This window comes from Microtus oregoni, unplaced genomic scaffold (genome assembly GCF_018167655.1).
Source record: "Microtus oregoni isolate MIOR12 unplaced genomic scaffold, Mior012 000049F_ref0000343, whole genome shotgun sequence".
Classification (NCBI taxonomy): domain Eukaryota; kingdom Metazoa; phylum Chordata; class Mammalia; order Rodentia; family Cricetidae; genus Microtus; species Microtus oregoni.
The window spans coordinates 2,511,800-2,537,865 of record NW_024543223.1 but is presented as its reverse complement, the minus strand read 5'-3'; the positions used below and the strand labels follow the sequence as shown (position 1 = coordinate 2,537,865).

The window sequence follows — 26,066 nt, the reverse complement described above, 5'->3', positions numbered from 1 at the left end:
CCAGTGACTAAAGTGGATGGTGTTTGAAAATGGTGTTTCCTTAGCCATCATAGTCCACCCAGGCTTAGATCATAAGAATCGAAGCATTGATTCCTGCAGAGGTGCAGGTTGATACGAACCTGAAGGGCTAATATTTTCACAGAGTTGATTCTTTTAATGTATGTTGGCAATCAATTTAAAATGCAAGCGTTGGGGCTGAAGAGATGACTTAGCAATTAAGAACACCCTACTGCTTTTCCAGAAGACCAGGGTTCAGTTCCCAGCGCCCACCTGGCAGCTCACAACTCTCTGTGACTCCAGTCCAGGGGACCCAACACTCATGGCAAAACACCCACCAGTGCACATAAAATAATAAATGAGTAAGTAAGTAAATATATAAATAAATAAAATGCGAGGCTTGATTATAGTAAGGGGCAGTAAGTCCAGCCAAGGCAGTTAAAAGGATGTTGAGTCATGGGGACCAAGAGAAAAGGGACTGGTGCCCATTAGAGGCCGCAGAACACTCCTTTGCTTTTGCATCTAAGTTTTTCTGGGCATGGTTTAATGTTTCTTCAGGATAATTCCTGAGTTGGTATAAAAACAGCATTTTTTACCTAGGGCAACACAAAGGCCTTCTTTTAGGAATAACAAATTTCATTCTCGACAGTTTTGCAAAACCATTTCTGCTAGGGATCCACTTCTTTTTAAAGCCGTCCTGCCGGGTGGTGGTGGCGCACGCCTTTAATCCCAGCACTCGGGAGGCAGAGGCAGGCAGATCTCTGTGAGTTCGAGACCACCCTGGTCTACAGAGCTAGTTCCAGGACAGGCTCCAAAGCCACAGAGAAACCCTGTCTCGAAAAACCAATAAATAAATAAATAAATATAATATAAGAAAGAAAGAAAGAAAGAAAGAAAGAAAGCTGTCTAATGGAATCTTTGAGGCATTGTATGTCCTGGTCTACTCCTTAGAGGTTTGATGTTCTGATTTTGAATAATGAAAGCTGAGGTTCCCAAGGCAGCTGTTCCTGCAGTTCCTGTGTCTTGAGTGCAGCTCTGCTGACTTCCTCTTAGTGGTTAGATTGCCACCATATGGGGACTCAGGAAATTTCTAGTCTAAAAGGTGCGGAATGAGCTCACACACGTGCTGCTTGAATCACTCTTTATTCTTCTCCTCTGTTCTAATTCTCCTGTCCTAATTCTAATCCCTCTTAGCTTCTCTCCTATTCTCTAAACTCTCTCTCACAGGAGCCTTGAAGTGATAAAGAAATTAGAAGTTACCTATCATTGGTCAAAAACATATTCCTAGGGTAAGCGAAAGGGAGCTGAGCCATTGCCATGGCAACGCAAGGTTCTAAGGTTACAGGGGTAAGTCCATGAGCAAATGGTGGGAACACAGTACCTAGTGACAGACTTTGAGATGTAGGTCTGCTGTGAGCAGACTGGCAAGCAAAGAATTGGCATGCTTTTCTTAGGGTGCTTTGTGTTGCAACTTTGGTTGGACATCTGCAACTTTGGCCTTGTGAATAACTGTAAAGTTTTAAACTTACCTATTTATAAAAAAAAAATTTAATCTAATTTGAACTTGCTCTGAGGTGAAAGTGAGCTAATTGTGTGCAGTTAGTCCTCATGGGACCAGATAGATCTAGTTATGAAGCATATGTTCTATATATCAAAATTATATAGCTAAATGAAAACTCTTCTTCCTGACCACCCATAGATATATTTGCCTATAAGATTGAGATGCAATCATGAGATTACACACTACAATGCAGGTATTGGGGAGACACTAAGCTGCTTTAGCAAAAGTGAGCAACAGTTTCCAAAGTTGATGGTCCTGCAGGCCTTGCCTTGATGGGACCAGTCACTCTGTGGTGTGTGGATATCTAAGTTATCAACTGCCATATGATGTATATTTCCACGGCCTTCAACACTGAAGGAGGGGTATATCTGCAGCTGAGATTGCTAGTTTTCTTCTTCAACAAGGCTCTGGGCCTCATAGTTGTAGTGTCTACTATATATAGGCAAATGTCATCTACTCTCTCCAGTATACACGTCTGTTTGGGGAAGGATATAGAATACACAGATTTCCCCCCCTCCTAATTCCAGATATTCACCTGCTACATATCTAGCAAGGCCAAATGCACAGGCCCATTATGTCCCTAAAGGAGCCCTAAACTACACTGATATATTTAGTACCTCATCTGAGTTTACTTCTCGAGTGATGTTCCAAGCATAGGATTTGGTTCTGTGACCCCTTGAATGGTAATTCTTTTCTTAGTGAGGGGACTAAGGGGTTGGGTCAGCACTGAATGGACTGCATCCATATCCACTAGGAACCAGAGAATTTCCCCCTACTTTTCCTGTGACCGTGGACTCCTGGGGGCTCACTGGTATGGATCCCTAGCCCTGTCAATCTGTGCCTGTGCTGTGGGCACTCATTCTTCCAGTGTCCTTTTCCTTTATGGTATGCACATTGGTCCTTCTCTAACCTGCCTGAGGCTGACTTGGTCCCCTGGGTACTCTTGGTTTCTGTCAGGATCCCTATTGTAACTGGGACCTATTCGATCTCTTATACCCTTCTAATTTCTGTAACTTCCTGCAGATATTTGGGGCCGTGTGACAAAAGCCATATTAATAGCCTGCTGGGTTTCTGGGGTAAATTACCTGTAAACCTCCCAGAGGGCCTGGCATTGGTATCTAGTGCCCACTTACCTTGGTCAGTGTTGGAATACCATTTTGGTAGGATAGAGGGCAATATTTGGTCAGCTTTTCTGTCTGCATCCATCTTGGTTGCTCTTCTTGGCTTCAGTCATGATTCAGTTCCTCTCCTCAGCAGTGAAATGGGTACCTAAAAGCTGCTTACCGTACTAGGCTTTTTCTTTTGGGCCCGCCAGCCAGCTCCCAAATCATGCCACAGAGTTATTTTTAGTTTTGAATGCTCAGCCTTAGCTTAGTCATGTTTCTGGCTAGCTCTTTTAACCTGAAATAATTACATGGAAATTGTATTCTTTTAAACACTGCTTGGCCCATTAGTTCTAGCCTCTTAATGGCTAATTCTCACATCTTGCCTAAGCCATATTTAGTAATCTGTGTAGCACCAGTCTTACCGGGAAAGATTCAGCATGTCTGACCTGGTGGCTTGCTTCATCGCATCTGCCCTGGAGAGGAGCGGCATGGCATCTGAGCATTCTGTTCTGTTTACTCCACCCACCTATGTTCTAACCTATCAGGCCAAGCAGTTTCTTTATTAATTAACCAATGACCTTCCTCCATCATTAATCTGTTTCTCTTTCTCTACCTTTGCCTCAGGGTTTTTACTTTGCCTTCTTTCTGTGTATCTTGCTTTTACTGCTTCTCTATATCTCGCTGGCTGGTGTCTGCCTGGCTTCTAGCCCTGAGTGTCTCCTTGTTCTCTCCTCCTCCTTCTCTTGGTCTTTCTTCTCTCAAGCCTAGCTTTCCCCTCCCTGTTTATTTTCTCTCCCTGCCAGTCCCGCCTATCCTGCTCCTGCCTAGCTAGTGGCTCAGCTTTTTATTAAACCAATCAGGTGCCTTGGGCGGGCAAGGTGAGACAAATGAAACACATCTTTACATAGTTAAACAATTGCAACATAAACAAAAATAACACACTATTGCACAGTTAAAACAATATTCTGCAGCATAAATAAATGTAACACATCTTTACATCGTTAATATTTTACAATACTTACAATTAGCCTAGGTTGGTTTATGGGTAAAGAAATCAGTTTCCAGGGGCTGGAGAGATGGCTCAGAGGTTAAGAGCATTGCCTGCTCTTCCAAAGGTCCTGAGTTCAATTCCCAGCAACTACATGGTAGCTCACAACCATCTGTAATGGGGTCTGGTGCCCTCTTCTGGCCTGCAGGCATACACACAGACAGAATATTGTATATTTAAATATTTAAAAAAAAAAAAGAAATCAGTTTCCAACAGACTGATAGGCCTGAAGGTTCTCTGCAAAGGGAGTTTTGGGTTTTCCAGTTATAGACCACCAGTTGGCAGAGAGGCTAGGAGAAGAAAGGAAAAGGGAGGAGGGAGGGAAGGGAAGGGGAGGGGAGAGAGAAAGAATTTGTCTTAACATCACAAATGTCAATAGTTTATTTCTGTTTCCTACCAGGTAGGGCAGATGTTCCTCCACTTAGGATGGACGACTTTCCTGACAAACCCATCACAGACTAAAAATATTTTAAGAGTTGGGCGGTGGTGGCACACGCCTTTAAACCCTGCACTTGGGAGGCAGAGGCAGGTGGATCTCAGTGAGTTCGAGGCCAGCCTGGTCTACAGAGTGAGTTCCAGGACAGACTCTAAAACTACATAGAGAAACTCTGTCTCTAAAAAAAAAAATCAAATATATATTTATGTATGCATAAATTTTTTAAGTAAAAAATGTATTTAATGTCGCGAGCCTGCTGAGCGTCATAGCTCAGCAGCATAGCACACTGTAGAATGTGGCTGTGAGTTTTAAATTAACTCATCTCCCTTATTTATGGTCTACCATGTAGTGTTACCTCTATCAGCATGGCATGTTCATCTATCTCCTGTTCCCTCTGCATCTGGCTGGCGTCTGCTGATTTCTGCCCTTCTCCTTCCCATCATCCTTAGTTTGGTCACCCCTCCTATACCTCCTGCCTGGCTATGGGCCAATCAGCATTTTATTAAACCAATTCAAATGACAAATCTTTACAGTGTACAAGAGGATTATCCCACAGCAGGCTATAATGACTGCATGAACTTCTGCACCATGGTAAAGTTAAACCAGAATTGGAGAGTATATGTTGTGGTTTGTATTTTTATTTTTTCTAATTTGCTTATTTTATATATGTGAGCGTTTTGCCTGTAGGCATGTGTACATGTGTTCCTTGTCCCTTGAAAGTCAGAAGAGCATGTCAGGTTCTTTGGAACTGGAATTACAAATGACCATGAGTCACTGTATGGTTCTAGGAATTGCAGTCATTACTACAGCTCCTCTATTCTCTTATGGTACTTAAAAATAAAGTCACTTGGTCATTTACTAAGTATATGTTTAACCTTATAAGAAATTCTCATTTATAAGAAATTTGTTTTGTTTCTGTTTTTTGGCAGGGGGAGGTTTCGAGACAGAGTTTCTCTGTGTAGCTCTTGTCCTAGAACTCACTCTGTAGCCCCAGCTGGCCTTGAACTTACTAAGATTCGCCTGCCTCTGCCTTCACCTGAGTGCTGGGTGGCATGCACTACCATCGCCACCCAGCTAGGAAATTGTCCTCGGTTTGACCAGGACTGAGAGCCTTTTTGTAGGAGAATATGGATATTGAACAAAAACAAACAAGCAAACAAATTTGTAGGAGAATATGGATACTGAATGAAAATAAATGAAAGAATGAATAAACAAATGAAAGGACATGGCTGATCCTTGGTATGGTGGAAAAGAAAGTTTAGTGTGTGTGTGTGTGTCATAAGCATGCATATGGTATTCATACATGCATGCCTAACACATAAAAAATAACTTTTTGTTTTTTCAAGGCAGGGTTTCTATGCAAAGGGAGCTGCCCTGGCTCTTGCTCTATAGACCAGACTGGCTTCAAATTCAGAGATCTGTTTGCCTCTACTTCCTGAGTGCTGGGATTAAGGGGCCAGGAGTGCATGCCTTTAGTCCTAGGCAGAAGTAGGCGAATATCTGAATTCAAGGCTAGCATGATCTACATAGAGAAACCCGGTCTTGAAAAATAATAAAAATATGTGTACCACCAGTCGGTTCAATTTTTTTTTTAATTAAAATGGATGGCTTCTGGGACACAGCATTCATACAAAATAAAAAAGGTGGGGGTCTTAATTACTGCGCTGTTTGTAAGAGGTTGGAGGAAGTCCTCTGAATCTGTACAGGACATACCCAGACACCAAATTCTCATTACAAAGGAGATTTATTGCCCTAGGGGTGTGTGTGGTGGTGGTGGGGATCCGCCCCTGTATCCACCAAGAGCAGTCAGCAGGCTTCAGGTGTTTTCTGCAGGAGTGGGTTTTTAAGGAGAAAAGGGGGAAGTCTGTGCTAGGTAGAGTGGAATGAGTTGCTAAGACAGGTTAGCCAGGGTAGCCGATGAATTTTGATTGTTGAACTTTGGTGATTAGTCTCAGGAATGAGTCAGTGGCCAAATAAGGGAATGGACCTTAGGAACTAGCTGTAGGAATATCATCTGTTTAGCAAGGGGTGTGTGTGTGTGTGCAAAACCTGTTGGTGCCGTGTTTGCCGTGCTCGGGTCTGTATATGCCATGCTTGGGCTTGCTTGAAGAGCCCTTCACTATTGCTCTAAAGAGACATCATGACCAAGGCAACTCTTCTAGGGGGCTTTGTTTACAGTTTCCTAGGTAGTCCATGAGCATCATGGTGAGAAGCAGACAGGCCTGGCTCTGGAGCAGCAGGAGCTCCCAGCTTTATATCCAGATCCATGAGTTGTGGGTTGGGGAACACAGCACTGGGCACCTTCTCCAAGATAGCCACACCTACCAATCCTTCTAAGCAGTTTTCAGTTTGGGACAAAGCATGCCTATGAAGGGCATTCTCATTCGGAGCACCACAGGAGAGTAGACAGGAACGTTTTCAAAGTGCTACAGTTGTTTTTATTTTTGAGACATTATCACTGTGTAGCCAGGCTGGCTTCAAATTCATGATCCACCTGCCTCAACTTCCATCATAACACATGTGGACCTCCTGTGAGCTCTCCCCTCCCCCTCTTTCCCTGAGACAGGGTCTTCCTATGTAGCCCTGTCTTTCCTGGAACTTGTTCTCTTGCTTTCTGTACTCCAGGCTGGCCTCAAGTCAGAGATCCGCCTGCCTCTGCTTCCCGAGTGCTAGGATGAAAGGCAGAGCCACCACCGCCCGGCTAATAAACTCTTCTAATGTGTATATGTGTATTCGTGTGCATGTTTTGGGGTAGGGACAGGCACGTGTGTGGGTGTAGGTAATGACGTGGAGATCCAAAGACAGCCTCAAGTGTCAGTCCCTGGGCTCCTTCCACTGTGTGCTTGAGACAGCCCCCCTCTCATCGCGCTGTCATGGGGTGCAGGTATCTTCCAGCATGCTTGGTTCTTTTGTTTTCCCCACACCAGGTTTTGTTCATGAGGATTCTAGAGATCTAAACTCAGGACCTCATGCTTGTGAGGCATCAGCCCAACCCTGTGAACAGTTTTATATGGAGTACAAAAGTTAAGAAAATCAGTTTCCATTGGGAATGCTTCTGTCCAGTGGTTATTAATATTTGTCTTTGCTTTATCTCCATGAGTTGTATTTTATTTTTCTCTAAGTCCTTTTCAAGTACATTGCATTATGAATTCTTGTCTTAAAATACTTCTGTGTACACCTGAGAAAAATAAACAAGGATGTTACTTTGGGCTTTTATACAAGCATGGTCTGAGGAGATGCTGGGCAGCTGTGCAGAGGTCAAGCTTCAGCCAGGGGAAGCGGGGCAGCTGTGCAGAGGTCAGGCCTCAGCCAGGGGAAGCTGGGCTGGTCAACGACACCCACTTAGCACTGCTACCTAACTTTTAGCCCCATCTTAGAATTCGTTTAAAATGTATGCTCTAAGCTTACCATTGAGGGAAGGAATAAAGGAGGACTATAATCTGACCATTCTCCCACTGTCCAGCTCAAGCGGGCAGCAAGCCCCTGTGAAGTGCCCCACACCAGCGAGTGCTGCCAGCCAAGCACGTCACACCCCTGTGCCTCCGTGTGCACTGCTGCGACGTCAGTTCTGTAGCTCTGCCGTACTTGAAGCCTGGCTGCTGTTGACTCCTGCAGTTGTTAAATGAGGCTGTGTGTGCAGGCAAGGAGTGCCTAAGACGCGTTGAGAAAACATCTGCGTGTGTTTACGTGGGCAGATCGTCAGTGGGAACCTGGGCAAAGTCTGCCAACTTGCTCAGCTTCCGTGTCCTCAGAGAACTGTGGGCTCTAGAGGAAGAAGGACTCCAAGTCTCCAGGCACTACCTTTGCTGCTCCTGTGAGGGACGATGGCTCTGAGACGTGCAGCCTCTGCTCCAGGTGGTTCAGGCTATGCTGCCATGTGGCCAGCCCCCCAACTGGAGTAAAACCCTACTCCAGTTTTACTTCTGTCCCTGCCTCCCTCAGCCTAGGCACAGCCACTGGGAGATTGCCACCCTGGCATTGAGTTGCTAATCTATGGAAAAGCTGAGATTAAAGATGTGCAATTTAAAAACAAAGCCAGCTGCCAGCTGATGGTGACGCACGTCTTTAGTCCCAGAACTCAGGAGGCAGAGGCAGGTGGATCTCTGAGTTCAAGGCCAGCCTGGTTTACAGAGCAAGTTCCAGGACAGCCAGGACTACACAAAGAAACCTTGTTTCGGGCTGGAGAGATGGCTCAGAGCATTGCCTGCTCTTCCAAAGGTCCTGAGTTCAATTCCCAGCAACCACATGGTGGCTCACAACCACCTGTAATGGGGTCTGGTGCCCTCTTCTGGCCTGCAGGCATACACACAGACAGAATATTGTATACATAATAAATAAATAAATATTAAAAAAAAGAAACTTTGTTTCACAAAACAAAATAAAAAACAAGACCAGGAAGTTGAGGCAGGAGTGTTGCCACCATATCAATGCACTTGGGGCCTAATTGGTGAGTTGCAGGCCAACCTGGCTGTGAATGAGACTCTAGCTATCTTGAAGGAAGTAGAATAAGATGGGATAGCATAGAATAAAACTGAAAAAGAAAAACAAGGCCAGTCTCCTAGGCTGGTGGATGATGGAGGCCTGGGATGCTTTTTATTGGGCTTATTCTACCCTAAACAGGCCATCTCTCAGTGTTGGTGGTGTAGGGCCCTCAAGTTATGGCTGAATGGCTCTGCATGAGCCAGGGGCTTTCTAGAAATTGTGTAAGGGGTGAGGTTCCTTAGAAACATTTTTGGACAAAAAAGAGGAATTGGGCATGGCTGGGAGAATCTTCATGCTTGCCCCAGGCTTCCTAGCTGTCCATATGGAAAATGAACCTGCCTGTGACTTCTGTGCCACCCAGGGATACCAGCCGTATTCACGGTTTCTCTGGACCCCTGGAGAGTAAGAAGTGACTGTGACCACCTGCCCTCCTTGTTCCTCAATTACCTTTCATCCCTGACACAAGGCATTATCTAGTGTACAGGCAAGGAATGCATGAAATTCACATACCCACCCGGGGTCTAACCTGTGCTCTAAGGGGCTCCAGATCCCTTGCCTTTGGGTGCTGGCAACTAAGTAGTCTTCGAGCCTTCAGAATCTCCTAGGGGCACTAGGTGGCAGTCTGAACCAGAAGCCCAGAAGAGTAGAGAGAATGGAAATTAGGGACATGAGCGGCCCACAGGAAATTCTGTGTAGTGAACTAAGCTTATAGGTGGGGGTGGGGTACTCCAGAAAGAAATTCAGCTATTAACTATTGTTTGAAATCTAAAGGTGTTTCCTTATAGAAAAGGCGAGTGGTGTCCAGCCTCCCAGAGATCAAGCTCAGGTCTCTTGCTTGCAAAGCAAGTGTTTACTCACTGAGCCGCTTCACCAGGCTCCCGACAGTCTTCCATGAGAAAAGTCTGGAGTCTTCGGGAACTCAGCAAGATGGGAGACTAATTAGTAGTGTCTGCTGGGTGCACAGGCCCCGTGAACAGAGGCGGCCTGTGTGTCTCTGTCTCCCCGCTTTTCTTGTGGTGTCGTATGGGTGTGGAATAGCATGGGAGCCCCAGAGGGTAGCCCTCTAGGTGTCTGCTTGCCCCTGCTACAGCACAGCCTGATCCGGGTGAGGAGGGCAGGTGTTTGCGGCTGTGTCTGAACAATATCAGTGTTTTTTCAGTGTAAGGAACTGAAGGTGTACCCTTTACAGTAGCCTCACATGAAAAGGCAAGCTTTGCAAGGCCACGCAGCTGTTGCTGGGTTGACCCCAGACGTGAATGAGACTCATGAGTGTTGATCCCCTGTAATCTCCCACTTTCCCTGGAAAATGTTAGGCCCTTTCATTTTCTTTTATGTTAGTTGGGTGCCAACTGGATAAGCCTGGCATTCTGTAGGTATAGAGTGATCTGCTGACTGCAGCCTGGGACCTTCTCATCCGGTGGGGTAGAAAGACCTACCCCACAGGGCATCTCCAGCTGGAAAGCACTGCCTGTTCCCGTCTGTGAGTGAGTGGTCCGTGTTCACGCATCCACACTGTTCTTCGGTCTGGGCTTTGTCTGTCAGAGGTTTGCTTGTGTGGGGGGGTGTTATAATTGAAGTTGGGAGGGGTAACTTTGTGTCTTCATGGTCCGGTGTGGGAGAAAAAATGTAAGGTTTTCCATATCTTTAGAATTTCTGGAGTTAAAAGGGATGCCGGAAGTGACTTTCTGATCAGCCCAGTGAAGAAGACTGTCTTACTGTCTTCATGAGGCATGTCTTGCAGAATTGGTGGAGGGCAAAAGCTCAGAAGCCAGCCAGAGGCTAAGGATTCAGGGTCCCTGAAGTCCCCGGAGGCTTCCTCTGGGGAACGCTGGGCCCATGTGGCTCTAGTGTCTGAAGCAGTCAATCTTTTTTTGGTGTCGTTGGAGGGGTCATAATCTTTGGTCCGCCTTTAGAGACTATGACTGGGTGGGGCTAGGGCCCCTGCCGGCCTCTTCCTCTTTTCTCCAGGTTGTAGCCCCTCCTCTTAAAGGGGCCTCAGGTCTTCTCGTGCTTTACTGGTGCTCAGAGGGTGTGGTGACTTTAACAGTGTCTGGTGTTGCTCCTCCTGCCCCCGCTCTCAGCAGGAACCAGAATCCTGCCTGCTCTTGAGACTCTGAGGCTTCAGAACCTAGCCAAAGCTGGAGGAGTTGAAGACCAGGGTCCAGAAACTGGATTGGGGCTGTCCTCGTGAGTGAGTTGATAGAGGCCGTAAGTGGGACCTGCCGCTGCGGGCGAGCTTTTCAAGGAGCCCCCTCCGCTCGCCCTGAGGCTGGGAGGTCCGGGTGGGAGCGCCTCCCAGCACTTTGCTGCTGCCTTCTGGTAGCTCTTTTACAGCTCCGGGAGCCGAGGGATCTCTTTGGACCGGCTAGCTCTCCTGCCCCCAGGCAGTTGGGCTGTTTGAGCTCACTTCCTCCACGTCCTGTCGCTGCTCTTGTCCCCAAAAGGCTGAGCAGGAAGTGAGCAAGATGCTGGGAGGTGTGGGAAGTACAAGCTTGGGGGCGGCTCTGGGCTCCCAGTGTGCTTTTCTCTGTGCTGCTTGGGGAAAAGGGAAGCATCGTTGTAGATTGAAGAGAGCTGGAGTCATGTATACTACAGTCTCTGCCGTGGGACCCAGGAACCATACATAGATTGTCCGAGAGAAGATTCCTTTATTTATTTATTTGAGAAGTTGAGAAAGAATTCTTTTTCTCCCACTTCAGTGACTGACTTGATTACAGGCCCTTCAGCCCTTCTCTTTGTCCCCTCTTCCTTTGCTAGTGACTTCCCAGAAGAATTGTTGGGTTTGCCTAGGGAGGCTCCATTTTCCTGCCCTCTACTTGAGAAGTTTTTCACAGCCTAGAAATGTGGAGCAGGAGTTGGCTGCCTCCCTGGACACACCTGCCGGGTGGTCTTGCCTCAGGGAGCTGGGGAAGAAATGGCCTAAGCCCTCCAGGTGGGAAAGTGAGTGGTGGCTGCAATGGGGCGTTGGAGATCTCTGGTTTAGGAAGAAGAGTCTGCCTGCTTTTATCGCCCTGCCCAAGTGAGGGACTAGGAAGTGTGCACAAACCCCAAAGCATACCTATACCACCCACCCCGCAAGCACAGATGCTCACTTACCACAGCCACTGCTCACACCCACTCACACCTATAGCTGCTAACTGGCCTGGCCCATTTGTCTACTTCAGTTGGGATGTTCCATTCCATTGGGGACCAGGTCCTAAGCAGGAGTGGATGGAGAAGGACATGGTATGAACCCCAGAACAGCATGTCCTTGCAGAACTAACCCTGTCCGCGTGTTTACATCAGCTTAAACTTCCCACTTACGAGACAGAACTGACTCATATTTTGGGCTCCCCTTTCAGAGTTGCCCCCCGCTTGTGCCTTCTCATAGTGTGTTTCCCTTGCTGGAAAGGGAGGTAAAAGTTGGGGAGCCACTGGGTTGAGATAGGAGTTAGGTTTATAAGATTATTCTGACCTTGCTTGTAAGCCTGTTGTGGATCTCAAGGGAAGTGTGCAGATGGAGAAATGGGCAAGGAGAGCAGCAGTGGTTACCAAGGCCTTGACCAGCTCTCAGGATTGTAGTGATCAGATCAGTGCTCACCAAAGATCTCTCGGAGTTTTCAGGTAGCAGGTGACTGACCCTCAGGCTTTAAAGTCTGGCTGATCAGCCTGAACTAGCCTCCTCAGATTGTGCTTGACTCTCAGGAGGGACAGAAGGTGTCCGCACTGGCCTGTCTCAGGGCTCCTTCTTGGCCAGGACTTACCCAAAGCCTTGAGCACTCAGAGGCTAGGGAGAGTCAGAGGGCTTCAGGTTGAAGGGGTTTAGCAGGCAAAGGTGGTGGAGGTCTGTGAAGTGGGAAGGATGGGGGCACTGCTATTGAAGTAGCTCAGCTTTGGAGGTGAAAAGGCAGACTGGATGTCCTTATTGCTTTTAACTGGACAGATAGGACTCAGTCAATTTCTTGGGGAGGAGCTAAATTTGTTCTGTTTCCTGGGGACTCTGCGGGATCCCAGGCCCTAGTCCTTGGATGGGGTAGGGCTCCTACGTGTACTGATCTGGTGCTAGCCTCTTTTAAGAGAGGAGGTGTGAGGGTATTTGTGTGCTAGGGTAGGCCAGTCTTCCTTTTCCTCAGCCACAGGGAGACATCTGTATCTTGATGGCTTTGTTATTTATCCCTTCTCCTAGAGGCCACTAGCATACTTGGGATTCAGTGGCTTTTGCAGGCAGGTGCCAGGGCTGGAATTTTTACCTCTTTGGCTGAAATGAACTTACCAGTGCACAAACACTTGTGTAGAGAGAGTGATAGAAGTTGTCACCGTGTGGTGCCTAATTTGTTCTTGCCTGAGTTTGTTCTGCTCAGGCATTAGTTCTTTTGTTTTTTGTTTCTCAAGCCAGGGTTTCTCTGTGTAACAACCCTGGCTGTCCTGGAACTCGCTGTGTTGACCAGGCTGGCCTTGAACTCAGAGATCCATCTGCCCCTGCCTCTCTAGTGTTGGGATTAAAGGTGTATATTGCCACCAGAGGCTACAGGTATTAACTCTTTTTTTTTTTTTTTTTTTTTTTTTTTTTGGTTTTTCGAGACAGGGTTTCTCTGTGGCTTTGGAGCCTGTCCTGGAACTAGCTCTGTAGACCAGGCTGGTCTCGAACTCATAGAGGTAATAACTCTTGAGGCCAGCATTTCTTCATCGGAAAGCAGTGACAGGTGCTGACTCCTTCCGGGGCTGTGATTGAGGCTGGAGAGCAGCAGGTGTATGGGCTTCCCGTTTGCCCCTATGAGCTTTCATCCTCCCCCGGACCTTAAGGGCCCTGATTGCTTTGGGCTGGGATAGCCATGGTTGTGGAATGCTTGTTCTTTCTCCCTGTTATCTGTACTGTGGGGAGGCTATGAGCAGGGGGTGGGCCCTGAAGATTGCCAGGGAATGGCCTAGTCAGAGTGCCTTTTTGACAGAAGATTGGAAGACAGGATAGGAAGGTTTGGACTTCAGTGTTGGCTGCTGCCCAACCCCAGGTTGGTTTTCTCTGAGATGGCCCAGGTGTTACAGTTTATGAAGATGCTTGGACTACACAGAGCCAGGTACTGGAGGCTTCAAGGCCAAGAGGAGTTACAGCATGTTACAGTGCTCAGGTGCACATCGCGATGCCTTGCCTGGATGTCCTGGCTGGCTGCCCCTCTGTCATTCCTCAGATGCTACTTTGTAACCTGAATGGAAAATGGGTCAGGTCCTCTGAGGGAGGGACCATCAGCCTGGAGCACAGGGCTCAGATTCCCACCTTGTGCTTTTGGAACCCAGTGGCGCCTAGAAGTCGTGGCAGTGTCTGGCCACCTCTCTACCAGGGCTGGCTGGAGCAGCTAGCCCCAAGGCTTTACCCACCTTCAGCCTTCCAGCAGAGCAGGGAGAATTACGCTGGGCAGCTGGCAGGGACAAGACAAGTGACCAAACCTGGGTGATAGAGCTGGCCCAGTACAGGAGCTTCTGTCCTGGCAGTAAAGCCTGAGCAGATGACATGAGCGGGAGTCAGAACAGCTGTGTGACTGGTATCTGTCTGTCTGCAATAGTGGGGTCCTCTCACCTGTACTTGTGAGCCACCACGAGTAAGCAGAGACTAGAAGCATTGCCATCAACGCCTGGAGCAGTGACCACACTGGAGTTCCTCTGGCGAGGGGGAAGGGGATGAAGGAGAAAAACAAACGCCAGTGAGCGAGCACGCAAGCGCACTCTTGTGGAGGCTCACAACACCCTCCCTGTGCCTACCCACAATGTGTCAGTCAGAGAAGCCGCAAGGACCAGAGCTCCAAGCAGCAGCGAAATGGTGAGATGCTGCCCGCTGAAACCTAACCCAGTGTGCTCTGGCACAATCTCAGGAAGGTCAGAGGTCAAGTCCAGTGGCCCTGATGTGGAGGTGGCAATAGGAGCTCCGGGAGTGCTGGAGGGGCCTGGAGAAGGGATCCTGAGTGTCCTGAGTAGGAGAGCCTACTTCAGGTACCTGTAGTTGTGGCTGGGAGGAGGGCCCAGTCGGGGGAGACAGGAATGGGCTTCTGTCCTGTCTTAGTCCTTAGCAAGGGCATCCAGGCCCCCCTCCCATTCCAGACCCCGGCTTCCTACACTTGGAAGAGGATCAGTCCCCCTTCCCCCAGCATTTCAGCATTGGTCTCAGCTCTTCTGCAGTGACTTGGGCGGGAGAACAGTGGTTTGTCTTTGCTTGGTCCCTGCCACCTCCCCTTGTGTTTTAAAAACATAATGGAGTGGTTTGGAAGAGAGAAAAGGAATGCAGGACAGTTGGTGTGCTGTGGTTCAACCCTCCTCTCCCATCATGGTGGACTGCCAGCCGCTCGCCCGTTATCTGCAGAAATCTTTTGTTCCTTAGTTTGCTCAGTTTCTGGGAGACAGAGGACTCAGCTTCTCTTGAGAGTAAGCACAGTTGCAGATGGCAGCCTTGCTTGTTTAATCAAATCCCTGGGGACGTTCTCAGAGTGGGTGGCAGTATGGTCTCGTGATGGCTACATTGAGGCCTCAGGGCTATTAATTTTCTAGGACCTGACATGTGGCAGGGAACTTAGTTGCATTCAGGAAGCTGAGGTTACAGCACCTTTGCAAACTGGCTGTATAGAAGACAATGAACTTTTAAAAGTGGTGAATCCTATGGGTCATATGTCTCGCTCTAGCAGAGTAGAAAGGCGGCTTTGGAACTAGGAGGGGGCTGTCCTAACTCTGTGGATAAGGCTTGGAGAGCCTGACCCAGAGACATAGGTAGATGGAGCCACACTTAGGTCCTATCATTTAGCAGAAGAGGAAGCAAAAGAGCTGAATGACCAATGATGTGGTCCAGCTGGCTAGGCTCATGGCACTTCAGTCTTGTGCCCTGCTTCGAATAGACTCAGTCTTTCTGGCACCTGTGAGGACAGAACTATCCTTGGGTCCCAACTGTCCTTAGCATAGGAGGCTGCAGGTATAAGGCGGATTCTCTTGCCTTCCCATTCTGGGTCCCCAAGGCCTTTGCTGGGGCTGCTGCTGTACTTGGAGGGTGCTCTACCTTAGAGGTATCCAGGAGTTGGGCCTGACCTGCCTTTGTCCTGTTGGCACCCACTCAATCAGCTGGTAGGTGGGAGACACTGGAAAATGAGCCCACAAGTCAGGTAGCCAGGTAGCCAGGTCCCCAACTCAGAACTGGGGTTGGATGGAATGAAATGGTCACTGAATGCCTGCTGGAACTCTTTGGCTCTGTTGGAAAGGCAGCTTACTGGGGATGGGGAGGCAGAAATGACACTGGCTGAGGGGCTTACTCCTCAGATTCTCTCAGACTTAGGCATTGACCCAGGCCATGTGTGAACATGTGTCCTGCAGGTTGTACTTCCCCCGGCTGGCCCTTCGGCGGAGGCTAGGCCAGCTTAGCTGCATGTCCAGACCTGCTCTGAAACTGCGCTCCTGGCCCCTGACCATCCTCTACTACCTCCTGCCCTTCGGTGCCTTCGGGCCCCTCAGCCGGGTGGGATGGAGGCCCATGAGCAGGGTAAGTGTGAGTTGGCTTCTTGGCCATGGCCCTCCCTTACAGGCACAGGGAAGACAGAGAAAGTTCTCAGAAGTAGAAGCAGTGGCCGCACTCTTGGGTAGATGTGTAAGAAGGCTGTTTGATGGTGACCATGTGACAGTCTACAGCATCACTGGTGTCATTGGGAGCCCTGGTTTTGGAAGGAACTTACACATTGGTCAGTCAGAAAATGATGTCACTCTTATAAGCAGAAACAAACAGAGACGTGATTGTAAGAAAATCCATGTAAAATCTGGACACCAACAGGCAGTTTAGGAAGACTGTGGCTAGGCTGGGCCTGCTCATGTGAATACACGCTTGAGACGCTTGCTCAGGACTGCACAGGTGGCTTCCCCATGCAGGACCTGGCCAACCAATGCCTGGAGGGCTCTTGCTCTCAGCTTCCCGACAGGCTGACCCCAAGGAGGCAGCCCTGCTTCTTGGTCACTGGTAGTCTAGGTAGGTGTCACAGGAGTCCAGGAGAATATACTAGACACTAGAGCATAGCCTGGGCACATGGCAGTGTTGCTCTGTCCAAGTGGTTGAGCATCAGCCAGGAGACACTAGTGTGGAGGAGGACTGCCAGAAGTTGGTACTCTGCTGTGTTCGGATACACAGAGGTAGCAGCAGAAGCTCAAGAGTTCTACAGTACCCTCTGGCCCAGCAGTGGGACTGGTACTTATCTCCTGGGGCTCCATACTAGAGGGATAACAGAAAGTTTTCAAAAACAAGTCTCCTGCCTTTTTGAGAGCCCACAGGCTTGCTCAGGTGCAGACATGTCAAGGTGATGTTGCAGATCTGGGAGTGAGAACACCATCCTTGCTCCCTATGAAAAGGATGCCCCGGATTATAGGCCTACCCCTTGCTCTTGAGAGCCTCTTGCTGCCTTCTTGAGTAGTATGGAACATGGGCAGTCAGCTAGGACAAAGGTAGCATGCCTTATGATAGATTTTCAGGCTTGTACTGGGTTCATTTCTTCCCCCCATCTTTAAGAACCAATACTGTTTGGTCCAGTCTCCACCTCAGGGACTAAGGCATCTTGACCTTTTGAAAAGGTCAAGGCACTCTTGACCTTTTCATGAAATAGCAAAAAATGAGCTAGGCTGTAATGCATATCTAGCCCTTGTTTGAGTATTTGGTGAACAGAGTCTGGTTCCTTCTGAGAAACAATCACTTCACAAACAAGCTTGAACACTCGGGCCTTTGTGGTGGCTTCTCTAGGTGTTCTGTTTTTTTCTTTCTCTCTCATGTGGGGGTGTGGGGGTGTGGGATAGCACTCAGTTTGTGACCAACTCAGCCTCCTGCATTGTGGCCTGCAGGTAGCTCTGTACAAGTCGGTGCCAACACGTTTGCTGTCACGTGCCTGGGGTCGCCTGAACCAGGTGGAACTTCCATACTGGCTGCGGAGGCCGGTGTACAGCCTGTATATCTGGACCTTTGGGGTGAACATGACAGAGGCTGCTGTGGAGGACCTGCACCACTACCGAAACCTCAGCGAGTTCTTCCGGCGTAAGCTGAAGCCTCAGGCTCGACCTGTCTGTGGCTTGCACAGTGTGGTAAGGCCTGGCTGGCCCTGTCTCCATTCTTCATTAGGAAATGAGATCTTTGTTTAAGCCAGGCTTAGCAGCCCTTTATTAGCTCTGGCCCTCTAGGGTGCTCCCTCCTGTCTTGTAGTTCACCAGTGTCAGCACATCCTGGCCTGGGGCTCCCTGGGTGCTTGGCAGGTCCGGTGTCAAGGGAGCCACTGAAGGCGAGGACTAGGCTTCCCACTTAGTATCAAGCCTCTCTGTTCCCTCCAGATCAGCCCATCAGATGGCAAGATCCTCACCTTTGGGCAGGTGAAGAACTGTGAAGTGGAGCAGGTAAAGGGCGTAACCTACTCTCTGGAGTCATTCCTGGGCCCTCGGGCCTACGCAGAGGACCTGCCCTTCCCTCCAGGTGGGTCACTGCTCAGTTGGGGTTGGAGCCGGGGTAGACATCAGAGGCTAACAAAGGGCATCCAGGACCCAGGGAATACAAAGGCCGGGAAAGCTTTGGGGCAGTAGATTGGTATGCAGCCGGGAGTCCTCACTGGAGCCTTCGGGTATCAGGTGCTCACTGTGGGATGAATGGCACCTGGAACTCGTCAAAGAGCCAGGCTTTCTTTCTGCCCCACCCCACAGCCTCCTCCCGTGACTCCTTCAGGAACCAGTTGGTTACCCGGGAAGGGAATGAACTCTACCACTGTGTCATCTACCTGGCCCCTGGAGACTACCACTGCTTCCACTCCCCTACCGACTGGACTGTCTCACATCGGCGTCACTTCCCAGGTAGGCTCAGGGCTGGCTGAAAGTGAGAGCTGCCTCTGTGGGTATTAGAGGTCCTTGGCCTCGCGACTTGAAGGTCTAGGCTGTTGTCACGGCCAGGAGATGGCTACTTGAGGCTAGCTGGCTATGGGCAAGGATACCTGGGGTCATGCTTAGAATTTGGAATGACAATTAGCCTGTGGGTCCCTGTGGCTTTTAGTCACTCTGACATGAAGACACCAGGAAGTAGCTTTTTTTCCTATCTCCATAGGTTCCTTGATGTCAGTGAACCCTGGCATGGCCCGATGGATCAAAGAGCTCTTCTGTCACAATGAGCGTGTGGTCCTGACTGGCGACTGGAAACATGGGTTCTTCTCATTGACGGCAGTGGGAGCCACCAATGTGGGCTCTATCCGCATCTACTTTGACAGAGTGAGCAGAACCTACGGGCCAAACCTCTTGGGTGCAACCATTCTATTTGTTGTGCAGCCAGACCTTTGGGGAGGGATATTCCAGCTCTGGCCAGGCCTGGCTTTGCTGAGCAGCTGCTTTGTAGGCACCCTTTCTAGCTCAGTCTCTTAGCCTCCCTCTTCCTGTTGCCATTCACTTCCCTGGAGATGGCTGGAGAGGTGAGAGACCCAACCTCACTCTTGATATGCTACTTTTGCCAGGAGCCATGGTCAGAGGCAAAGATGGAACATGCAGAAGGTAGAATTGGTTTAGACATGACTGCTGCTGCTGCCAGCCTTGCACCATTTGTGCTTGGACAGAGTTGGGTCTGACCCTCCTCCCCAGCCCCTCCTAGTCTAGGTCTCAGCAGATGTTGGGACTATTGATTGGTGATAGGCCTTTGCCCTGGGATGCCATCTTTGCTCCCTTCTCTGAGCTGGGCGGGGTTGAGAACAGGCAACAAGGCTAATTAACCTTTTCCTTCTTGCCCCCAGGACCTGCACACTAACAGCCCCAGATACAGCAAGGGTTCCTACAATGACTTGAGCTTTGTAACACATGCCAACAAGGAGGGCGTTCCCATGCGCAAGGGCGAGCACCTAGGCGAGTTCAACTTGGGCTCTACTATTGTGCTCATCTTTGAGGCACCCAAGGACTTCAACTTCAAACTGAAGGCAGGGCAGAAGATCCGCTTTGGGGAAGCTCTGGGTTCCCTCTAGTCTTGGTTGTGACTGCCAAGGGATCTTTCGACACAGAAGCATGAGGGTCTTCAGAGGCATGTCCGGGTGAGGCACTGTGGGGCTGACCTGGTAGGACCTGAATGATTTGTTCCTGTTTGTCCAGAGGTACAGAGGACAGGTTTGGGATCTGTCAGGACCCCTTTTCAGAGAGCGGGTATGATTTGACCTCACAATCACTTTGAGATTTTTTGTTTGTTTGTTTAATTTTGTATAAGTTGGAGATTTTACATCTCTGGCTGAGTATTGTGAGAACAGTTATGTGCTACAACATCTTAACTGCTGCCCCACCTGTCTCAGGGCCTTCTTCTGTCAGCCCCTTTGTTCTTTCTGATTTAGATTCCTTGGCACAGGCTGGGGATTCACCCTCTTCCTAGAGTAGGCCACATGGCCTTCACAACTGCTTTCTGTTCCCAAACCCACCCTCTGCTGCTGAAGTAAAACCATTTCTATGTTGTTGAATGTGTTGACCTAGCCTCTGCCAGTCCTTCTGAGGACAGTGACTAATGATTCTGACCTTCCAGAGCTGGCTGAGTCCTTCTGCTGGTAGGCAAGACCGATTACTGACTTGCCTGGCCGTGTACAAAGTGAGGGGGCAGGTAGAGGCCCAGCCCTGCAGGAAGTAGGGACATGCTGCTATTGGTCTAGGGGCTGTGTTGGAGGCAAAGGGTATGATGGTCAGTGCCTAGAAAACCTGTTCCAAGTAGCTGCCAGGTATGCAACCCATGGGGAAGCCAGTGGTAGGGACAAGGCCAGTTTCATGTTGATCTTAGGGACACCATGAATTTCTCCTGCAGGAGAAATCATTGAACTTTTCAACTGTATCAGTAGTATAATATTTTGTATGAAAAGTAGGAGACTTCTGAACAGTAATTCATTTAATTGCAAGACATTTTGAAATAAAAAAAAAAAATCCCCAAACCATTGTAACTTTGTGTTCTGTTACTGAATGGGGGTGAGGGTGTCCTATGGCCTTGTGAAGGTCAGCACTTGTTCCCCAGGGGCAAGCCCACTAGCACAGAGCCTGTCTCAGGGCCCGAACACGAGCAATGCATGTACCAATGGGCTGGCGCTGGGCCTGGAGCTCCTCAGCCAACTGCTGGATCTGTAGTTCCACCTGGGGGCCAGGGAGGACAAGGCAGCTGGAAGGAAGCACAGCCGGGAGCTGGCCCTGGGGCTGACCTGGGTCTTACCTCTTCTAGTTCTTTTTTCACTTGCTGTTCTAGATGCCAGTCCTCCGGCCTGGGCTCTTCCTGGCTTAGCTCCAGCCACCTACGCAGGCTGTTGGCTTGTCGCTGGCACGACCTGGGGATGAGGACACCTGTCAGGCCAGGTTCTTGGCATAGCCTCAAGAGAGCCCCTTCTGGATTGAAGAGGCATACTGGCTAATACTAAGAGCTAGGGTGGACACAGTGTGGAAGGCCCTACTTAGGCTGCCCACAGTGGCTGAGGAGAGGAATACTTCTGTTTTCCCAGCAAACAGCAACTCGGGTAGGCCCATGTAAAAATGACCCTTCCCGTCCCTTTCTAGGGGACCAGGCTTTTTCACTCATTTCTCTGAAAATTACTGTGTGCTATCAGGCCCCAGAGCACTGGGTGTAGCTAGAGCCCAGGCTTGTGCTGTCTGTACTTTGTCAGTATTACAATCATGGTTGTTGGGCAGGTAACAGAATAAGCAAGTCTTGCTTTCTTTACATATCTTCCAAATGGAAAGCAGGGCTTCCAACCCTAGGTGAAGATAATGGGGCCACAAGACACTCACTTCAACCCCCTGGAGTGAGTTAGAACACAAGGGGTCCCAGGACCTGCTGGGAGAAGTGGAACCCCCCTGCCTTTCCAAGCCTTCCCATGTCTATTCACATAGACAGGTCCCAGGGCAGCTGGTGGGCCTCACCGAAGGTTCTGCTTGGTGGTCTGGTAGTGCTGTAACTGCTGCTGGATCCCCTCCAGCTCAGCCTCAAGCTCTGTGTGGCCTGCACCAACAGGAAGATGAGTTTGACCTTGCTCACCATCCTCTTTAGAACCACCAGGGAGACTGGTAAGACTTTGGTGGGAGGGTGGCCCCAGTGCCTTGACCTACTCACCTGCAACCTCAGAACCATAACCAGGTCCAGTCCCAGTGCTTGTGAAATCCCCAGGGAGGAAGAGATGGGGCTTGGGCCCTCTGGTTAGGGCGGGTTGAGGTCTAGGAATGGTGGGCTTTGCTGACACCTGTAGAGGAAGAAAGGGTGAATGTTGAGCAACAAAGCTAGTGGGCACCCTTCCCAAGGTGAGTCCCATCTCCAGTTCATTGCCCATAGTGCCTTGTAGCAATAGGGTGATTGGCCAGCACACACAAAGCCCGGCTCTACCTGTTTTGGAAGGTGATACACTGGGAAGTCCCACAGGCAATCTCTACTGTTGAGTGCCATTCTTGTGTAAGGGGACCTTTAGTGCTACCCCAGGAACAGAGACAGTTTCTGCCCTTGCCCAGCCTTTCACCCCACTAAGATAAGCTACCAAGCTAAGCTTGGCCTCAGTGCAGCAGCTTTCCCAATCCAACACTCCAGCGCCCCAAGTCTTCTCTTCTGTGGAGAGTGGGCATGCCAATATTTAAGTTTTTGTTTGTTTACTTATTTACTAACACAGATGAGTCTTGCTGTATAGCATAGGCTGATTTGAGCTCTCTGTCCTCCTGCCTCTACCTCCTAAGTGCTGGGATTAGGTGTATGTCACTTCTATTACCAGCCATTTATCACCAGAAACTGCCTCCTTCCTGTCTGCACCCCTCCCCAGTCAGCATCACCTTCTTAGGAGCTGACTGAGTACTGCCACCTGTCTCAGGAGCACACCTTTGTGTACTGCCTGTGCCCTCCTAGGTGGCACCTTTGCCCTGCACTGTGGACACTCATAGCCTTGAAGACAACCAAGTGCTGGTCTCTATCACATCTGATAAGTAAAAGGGACCAACTGTCTCACCAGATGCTGGACCCCACCCATTTCCTTTTACTGAAAGAGTTCTTCCCTAAGTGCTCCTGGACTCCTTTTCCTCTCTCCACTCCCTGTCCCCAGCAGACTGTCATCCCACAGTGAGGAGTCCACTAGCATGTCTTTGTGGTTGCCCCTACTTGGTGCTCTGAGTCCATGCTCCAGGCCAGACACAGTACCCTGGAACAGACCCTCAATTTCTTCCTCTTCTCACTCAAGCTTCCACAGTCCACCTGTCCCCCAAGACCAGAGGCCCTGCTAGGAGTCTGCCTGTAAGCTTCTTCTGGTTATCTGACCGCAAGACATTTCTTAAGGGCTGGGGTGTTAGCAGACTGGCCACTGTTTTAGGCCTAGAGTGTAGGGTCCCCAAGCTTGTCAAGTGACCAAGATACTCTAGAAAGAAGATAACAAGAAGAGCAAATGAAGGCCCAGTGGAGAACTCACCCTGGCAGTGTCTCCCACCCCATGGGGCATGAAGGAAGACGGAGGCAACAGCTCCGGGCCTGGACTTGAAGTAGGGAGCAGCTTTGAACCAGGGGCATTTGGCAGGACCATGGGTAAGAAGGGCCTCGTCAGCGAAAGGCCTCCTGGTGGAGCCATGCTTTGACCATTTTCCAGAGGCCTCTCTAACCTGAGTGGAAGGAAGGCAGGAGCTGGTTACACCATGAAACCTTTCTCCGTATTAAAGAGGCCACATAATCAACAAAATATAGTGCCTTTGGGGACTCACAACCATTTAACTTACTGCTGTTCCCCAAGGGTGCACCTGCCTGGGGACCTCTGGCTCCGCAAACGGTCGAGCAGGAAGGATGGACGTCGTGGCTGTTTCCTTGATAAGCGGGCCTCATTGCTGGGGAGAAATAATCTGTTCATGGACTTATAGGTCTGCAGGAGGACCTGAGATCTCGCTAAGCTTCAGACATTGTCATTTTACAGGGAGACCGGAGGCCAGGCAAAACAAGGCTCCGGCCAAGGGCCAGAATGTGCATGGAGGTAGACCTGAGCCTAGACAACACGGCGTAACCCTGGCAGTCAGACTGATCCCCACCTGGGTGCTGGAGTTGCACCTCTTTCTTTTGACCTGTGCAGCAAGCTACAATATGGTGTCTGCCCATCAGAAGGGCACAGAGCCCTTCTGGATGGGGGCTGCCCAGTACACTCAACCCAACTCAGTGCTAGTTACTCTGGGAATGGCAGCTGCCTCAGCAAGGGTGGTATGCATAGGGCTGAGAGAAGCCATCCAAGGAGGTGGGAAAAGAGCAGATCACTGCAGGCCTAAGGCAAGGCATGAAGGCTTGACAGTCTGGTGAGTACCATAAGACAGAGAGAAGCAGACGTCACAGGGGATGGACAACAGTCTCTTTTCTGCAAAGAAGCTGGGAAATCCCACTGCCCTGGAAAGGATGGCCTGACAAAGAGGCCTCTGAGCAGCTCTGCTGTGACAAGGCTGTGGCAGTCTCACCTGGCCCCTCCCAGGGTGCTTGTCCCTCATGTATGCTCCCAGTCTTTGCTCTAGGGCTAGAGGCAGAGGTGAGGCACAGGCCACTTACAGCGTTAGGAGGCAGGGCTCTCCAGCAGCTACTGCCAAGCTGCCCAGGGTTCCCTGAGACGGAGGAGCTTGCAACTTCTTAGTCTCCAGGGTGGTGTCCCTAGCCTCACCAGTAACTCCAGAGAGAAAGGAATCCTTAAATGTCACTCTTCTGCTGAATGTGATGGGTGCTGGTGTCTGAGACATCCTGCCTGGACCAAGTACTTTCTTTTTCCAGAGCTCAGCACAGCGGCGGACTGCACAGTGGAGGCTGTGGGCTGCCTGCAACACAGTTTCTCATCAGCTCCTGCCCTGCCCTGCCCTGCCAGCTCCTCAGCAGCAGCCCCAGCTCACCTGGACTTCCTGCCGGGCCTGTAGCTGCTGCCGGAAGGCCTTCACACCAGTTGCAAAGCGCAGAAGCCGTGTGGCACCCTCCTGCAGGAGCTGCTGGTGGTAGGCTTGCACAGCTCGTTCCTGCCGTGCCTTCTTCCTCCTCCTCTCAAGTATGAATCCCAACCATGCAGTCCATACCTTGTAGAAGAGACGGCAAGAGATGAGGCTCAGGCTTCCATTTGGGCTCCCTCGACCCAAGCCATAGAGCTGCCCCTGAAGGCAGGAGCAACCAGGAAGCTGTAGAACCATTACCTTTGCCTGCAGTGAGAAGGCCCAGAACCATAGGGCCCGGGCTGTACTCCACTGCTCTTGCTTCCTGGCTGCCAGCTGTCGGCCAGAAAGACAGGGTTATTCAGAGGAATGCATAAGCAATACAGCCATGGCCAGTCCTAGCTCACCAGTCTCTAGCTAAAGAATCGACCCTCCTGGGAAGGGATCAGGTCCTGGCCTCATCCTGAGATATTCAATATGTTCAGCGTCTATGGACTGAAAAAATGACAGTAGAAAAGGAATGCAAAGAGCAGTCAGAAGGGGTGAATGGAAGGAGCCAGCAGGGTTCACAGAGGGATGCTATAGAGCTAGGGGCAGAGCTGGGAGGCTCAGCCTAGAGCAAGAGTGGCCTATGAACTTGGTTTTACTGAGCAGAATGTGTATGTGTGTGACCTGAGATTTTTTTGTTGTTTTGGTTTGGTTTGGGATTTTTTTCGTTTTTTGAGACAGGGTTTCTCTGTGTAACAGCTCTGGCTGTCCTGGAACTCACCTCTGTAGACCAGGCTGGCCTTGAACTCAGAGATCCACCTGCCTCTGCCTCCCCAGTTATGGGATTAAAGGCATGTGCCACCACTGCCCCGCACATTTTTTTAAAATCAAGACCACAACAAAGACTGAAATTCATTTCACATTAATTTTTGGATATTATTCTAATGTGTTTAAGATGACACCACTAAGAGAAACCTGGATTGAAGAGACTGACTGTCTATAAATGGTGTGTGAATGAAGCTGATAGTGGGGGGTGGGGGGACACAAGGATGGAGCCCTGGGACAAAGACAGTATTAAAGACTCATCTGAGTGGGGCTGAGATGGCTGCAGGAAAGAAGCCTGCATCAGGTTCCTCCTACCTGCTTCCTCCACTGGCAGAAGCAGGCCTGACAGAGTCTCTGGACCAGGAGTTGGGCAGCTCGCCTCTGAAGGAGCTGGGGAGAGTAAACACACAGGGAGTCAGACTCCATTTTACTCTGGTCTAGCCCAGCCACTGGGGCAGCTGCATGATGAGGCTCCACCCAAGTGGACATCCTCCTGCCAAGAGCTGTTCCAGATCCAAAGGTTCCTAACGTAGGTGAGGAGGTCCTAATGTTTCCCCAGATCTGAAAAGCTACAGGTCAGAAGAAAGCAGATTTCTCTTCTAAGCCAGCTTCTCCTGACGCACACTTGATCTAAGGATGGCCACTCCTGCCTTCAGTAATTGCTCAGAATGGCTCTCGCAGACTTGTTCCCACAGAATCCCAGGGCACCAGCATGCATACTAGCTGCCTAGAGTTTTGTCTGGAGACCCCTCCGAAAGACACTCT

The 26,066-nt window shown here is 49.8% G+C and overlaps 2 protein-coding genes across 13 annotated transcripts in view; one reads left to right on the top strand and one right to left on the bottom strand.

The window, feature by feature from the left end:
- Nucleotides 1-20,520, top strand: part of LOC121436453 (phosphatidylserine decarboxylase proenzyme, mitochondrial) — a 55,059-nt gene extending 34,539 nt beyond the window's left edge. For 2 of the 9 annotated variants that reach the window (XM_041636377.1, XM_041636378.1), the window contains exons 4-8: nucleotides 17,457-17,693; nucleotides 17,937-18,075; nucleotides 18,300-18,446; nucleotides 18,694-18,854; nucleotides 19,367-20,520. In XM_041636377.1, the coding sequence (XP_041492311.1) occupies nucleotides 17,457-17,693; nucleotides 17,937-18,075; nucleotides 18,300-18,446; nucleotides 18,694-18,854; nucleotides 19,367-19,591 (909 nt within the window). In that variant the 3' untranslated portion in view covers nucleotides 19,592-20,520. Of the gene's footprint in view, nucleotides 1-10,652; nucleotides 10,822-13,194; nucleotides 13,313-14,167; nucleotides 14,422-15,953; nucleotides 16,120-17,456; nucleotides 17,694-17,936; nucleotides 18,076-18,299; nucleotides 18,447-18,693; nucleotides 18,855-19,366 lie in introns of those variants that run through there. The other 7 variants (XM_041636381.1, XM_041636380.1, XM_041636379.1 and 4 more) reach the window with 7 other exon arrangements.
- LOC121436452 (protein SFI1 homolog) overlaps nucleotides 20,504-26,066 on the bottom strand; it is a 64,900-nt gene continuing 59,337 nt past the window's right edge. For 2 of the 4 annotated variants that reach the window (XM_041636373.1, XM_041636374.1), the window contains exons 24-33: nucleotides 25,617-25,691; nucleotides 24,750-24,824; nucleotides 24,459-24,635; nucleotides 24,127-24,386; nucleotides 23,322-23,426; nucleotides 23,021-23,207; nucleotides 21,694-21,820; nucleotides 21,504-21,582; nucleotides 20,803-20,914; nucleotides 20,504-20,726 (exon numbers count right to left, since the gene is read on the bottom strand). In XM_041636373.1, coding sequence (XP_041492307.1) covers nucleotides 20,622-20,726; nucleotides 20,803-20,914; nucleotides 21,504-21,582; nucleotides 21,694-21,820; nucleotides 23,021-23,207; nucleotides 23,322-23,426; nucleotides 24,127-24,386; nucleotides 24,459-24,635; nucleotides 24,750-24,824; nucleotides 25,617-25,691 — 1,302 coding nt within the window. In that variant the 3' untranslated portion in view covers nucleotides 20,504-20,621. Of the gene's footprint in view, nucleotides 20,727-20,800; nucleotides 20,915-21,503; nucleotides 21,583-21,693; nucleotides 21,821-23,020; nucleotides 23,208-23,321; nucleotides 23,427-24,126; nucleotides 24,387-24,458; nucleotides 24,636-24,749; nucleotides 24,825-25,616; nucleotides 25,692-26,066 lie in introns of those variants that run through there. The other 2 variants (XM_041636375.1, XR_005972706.1) reach the window with 2 other exon arrangements.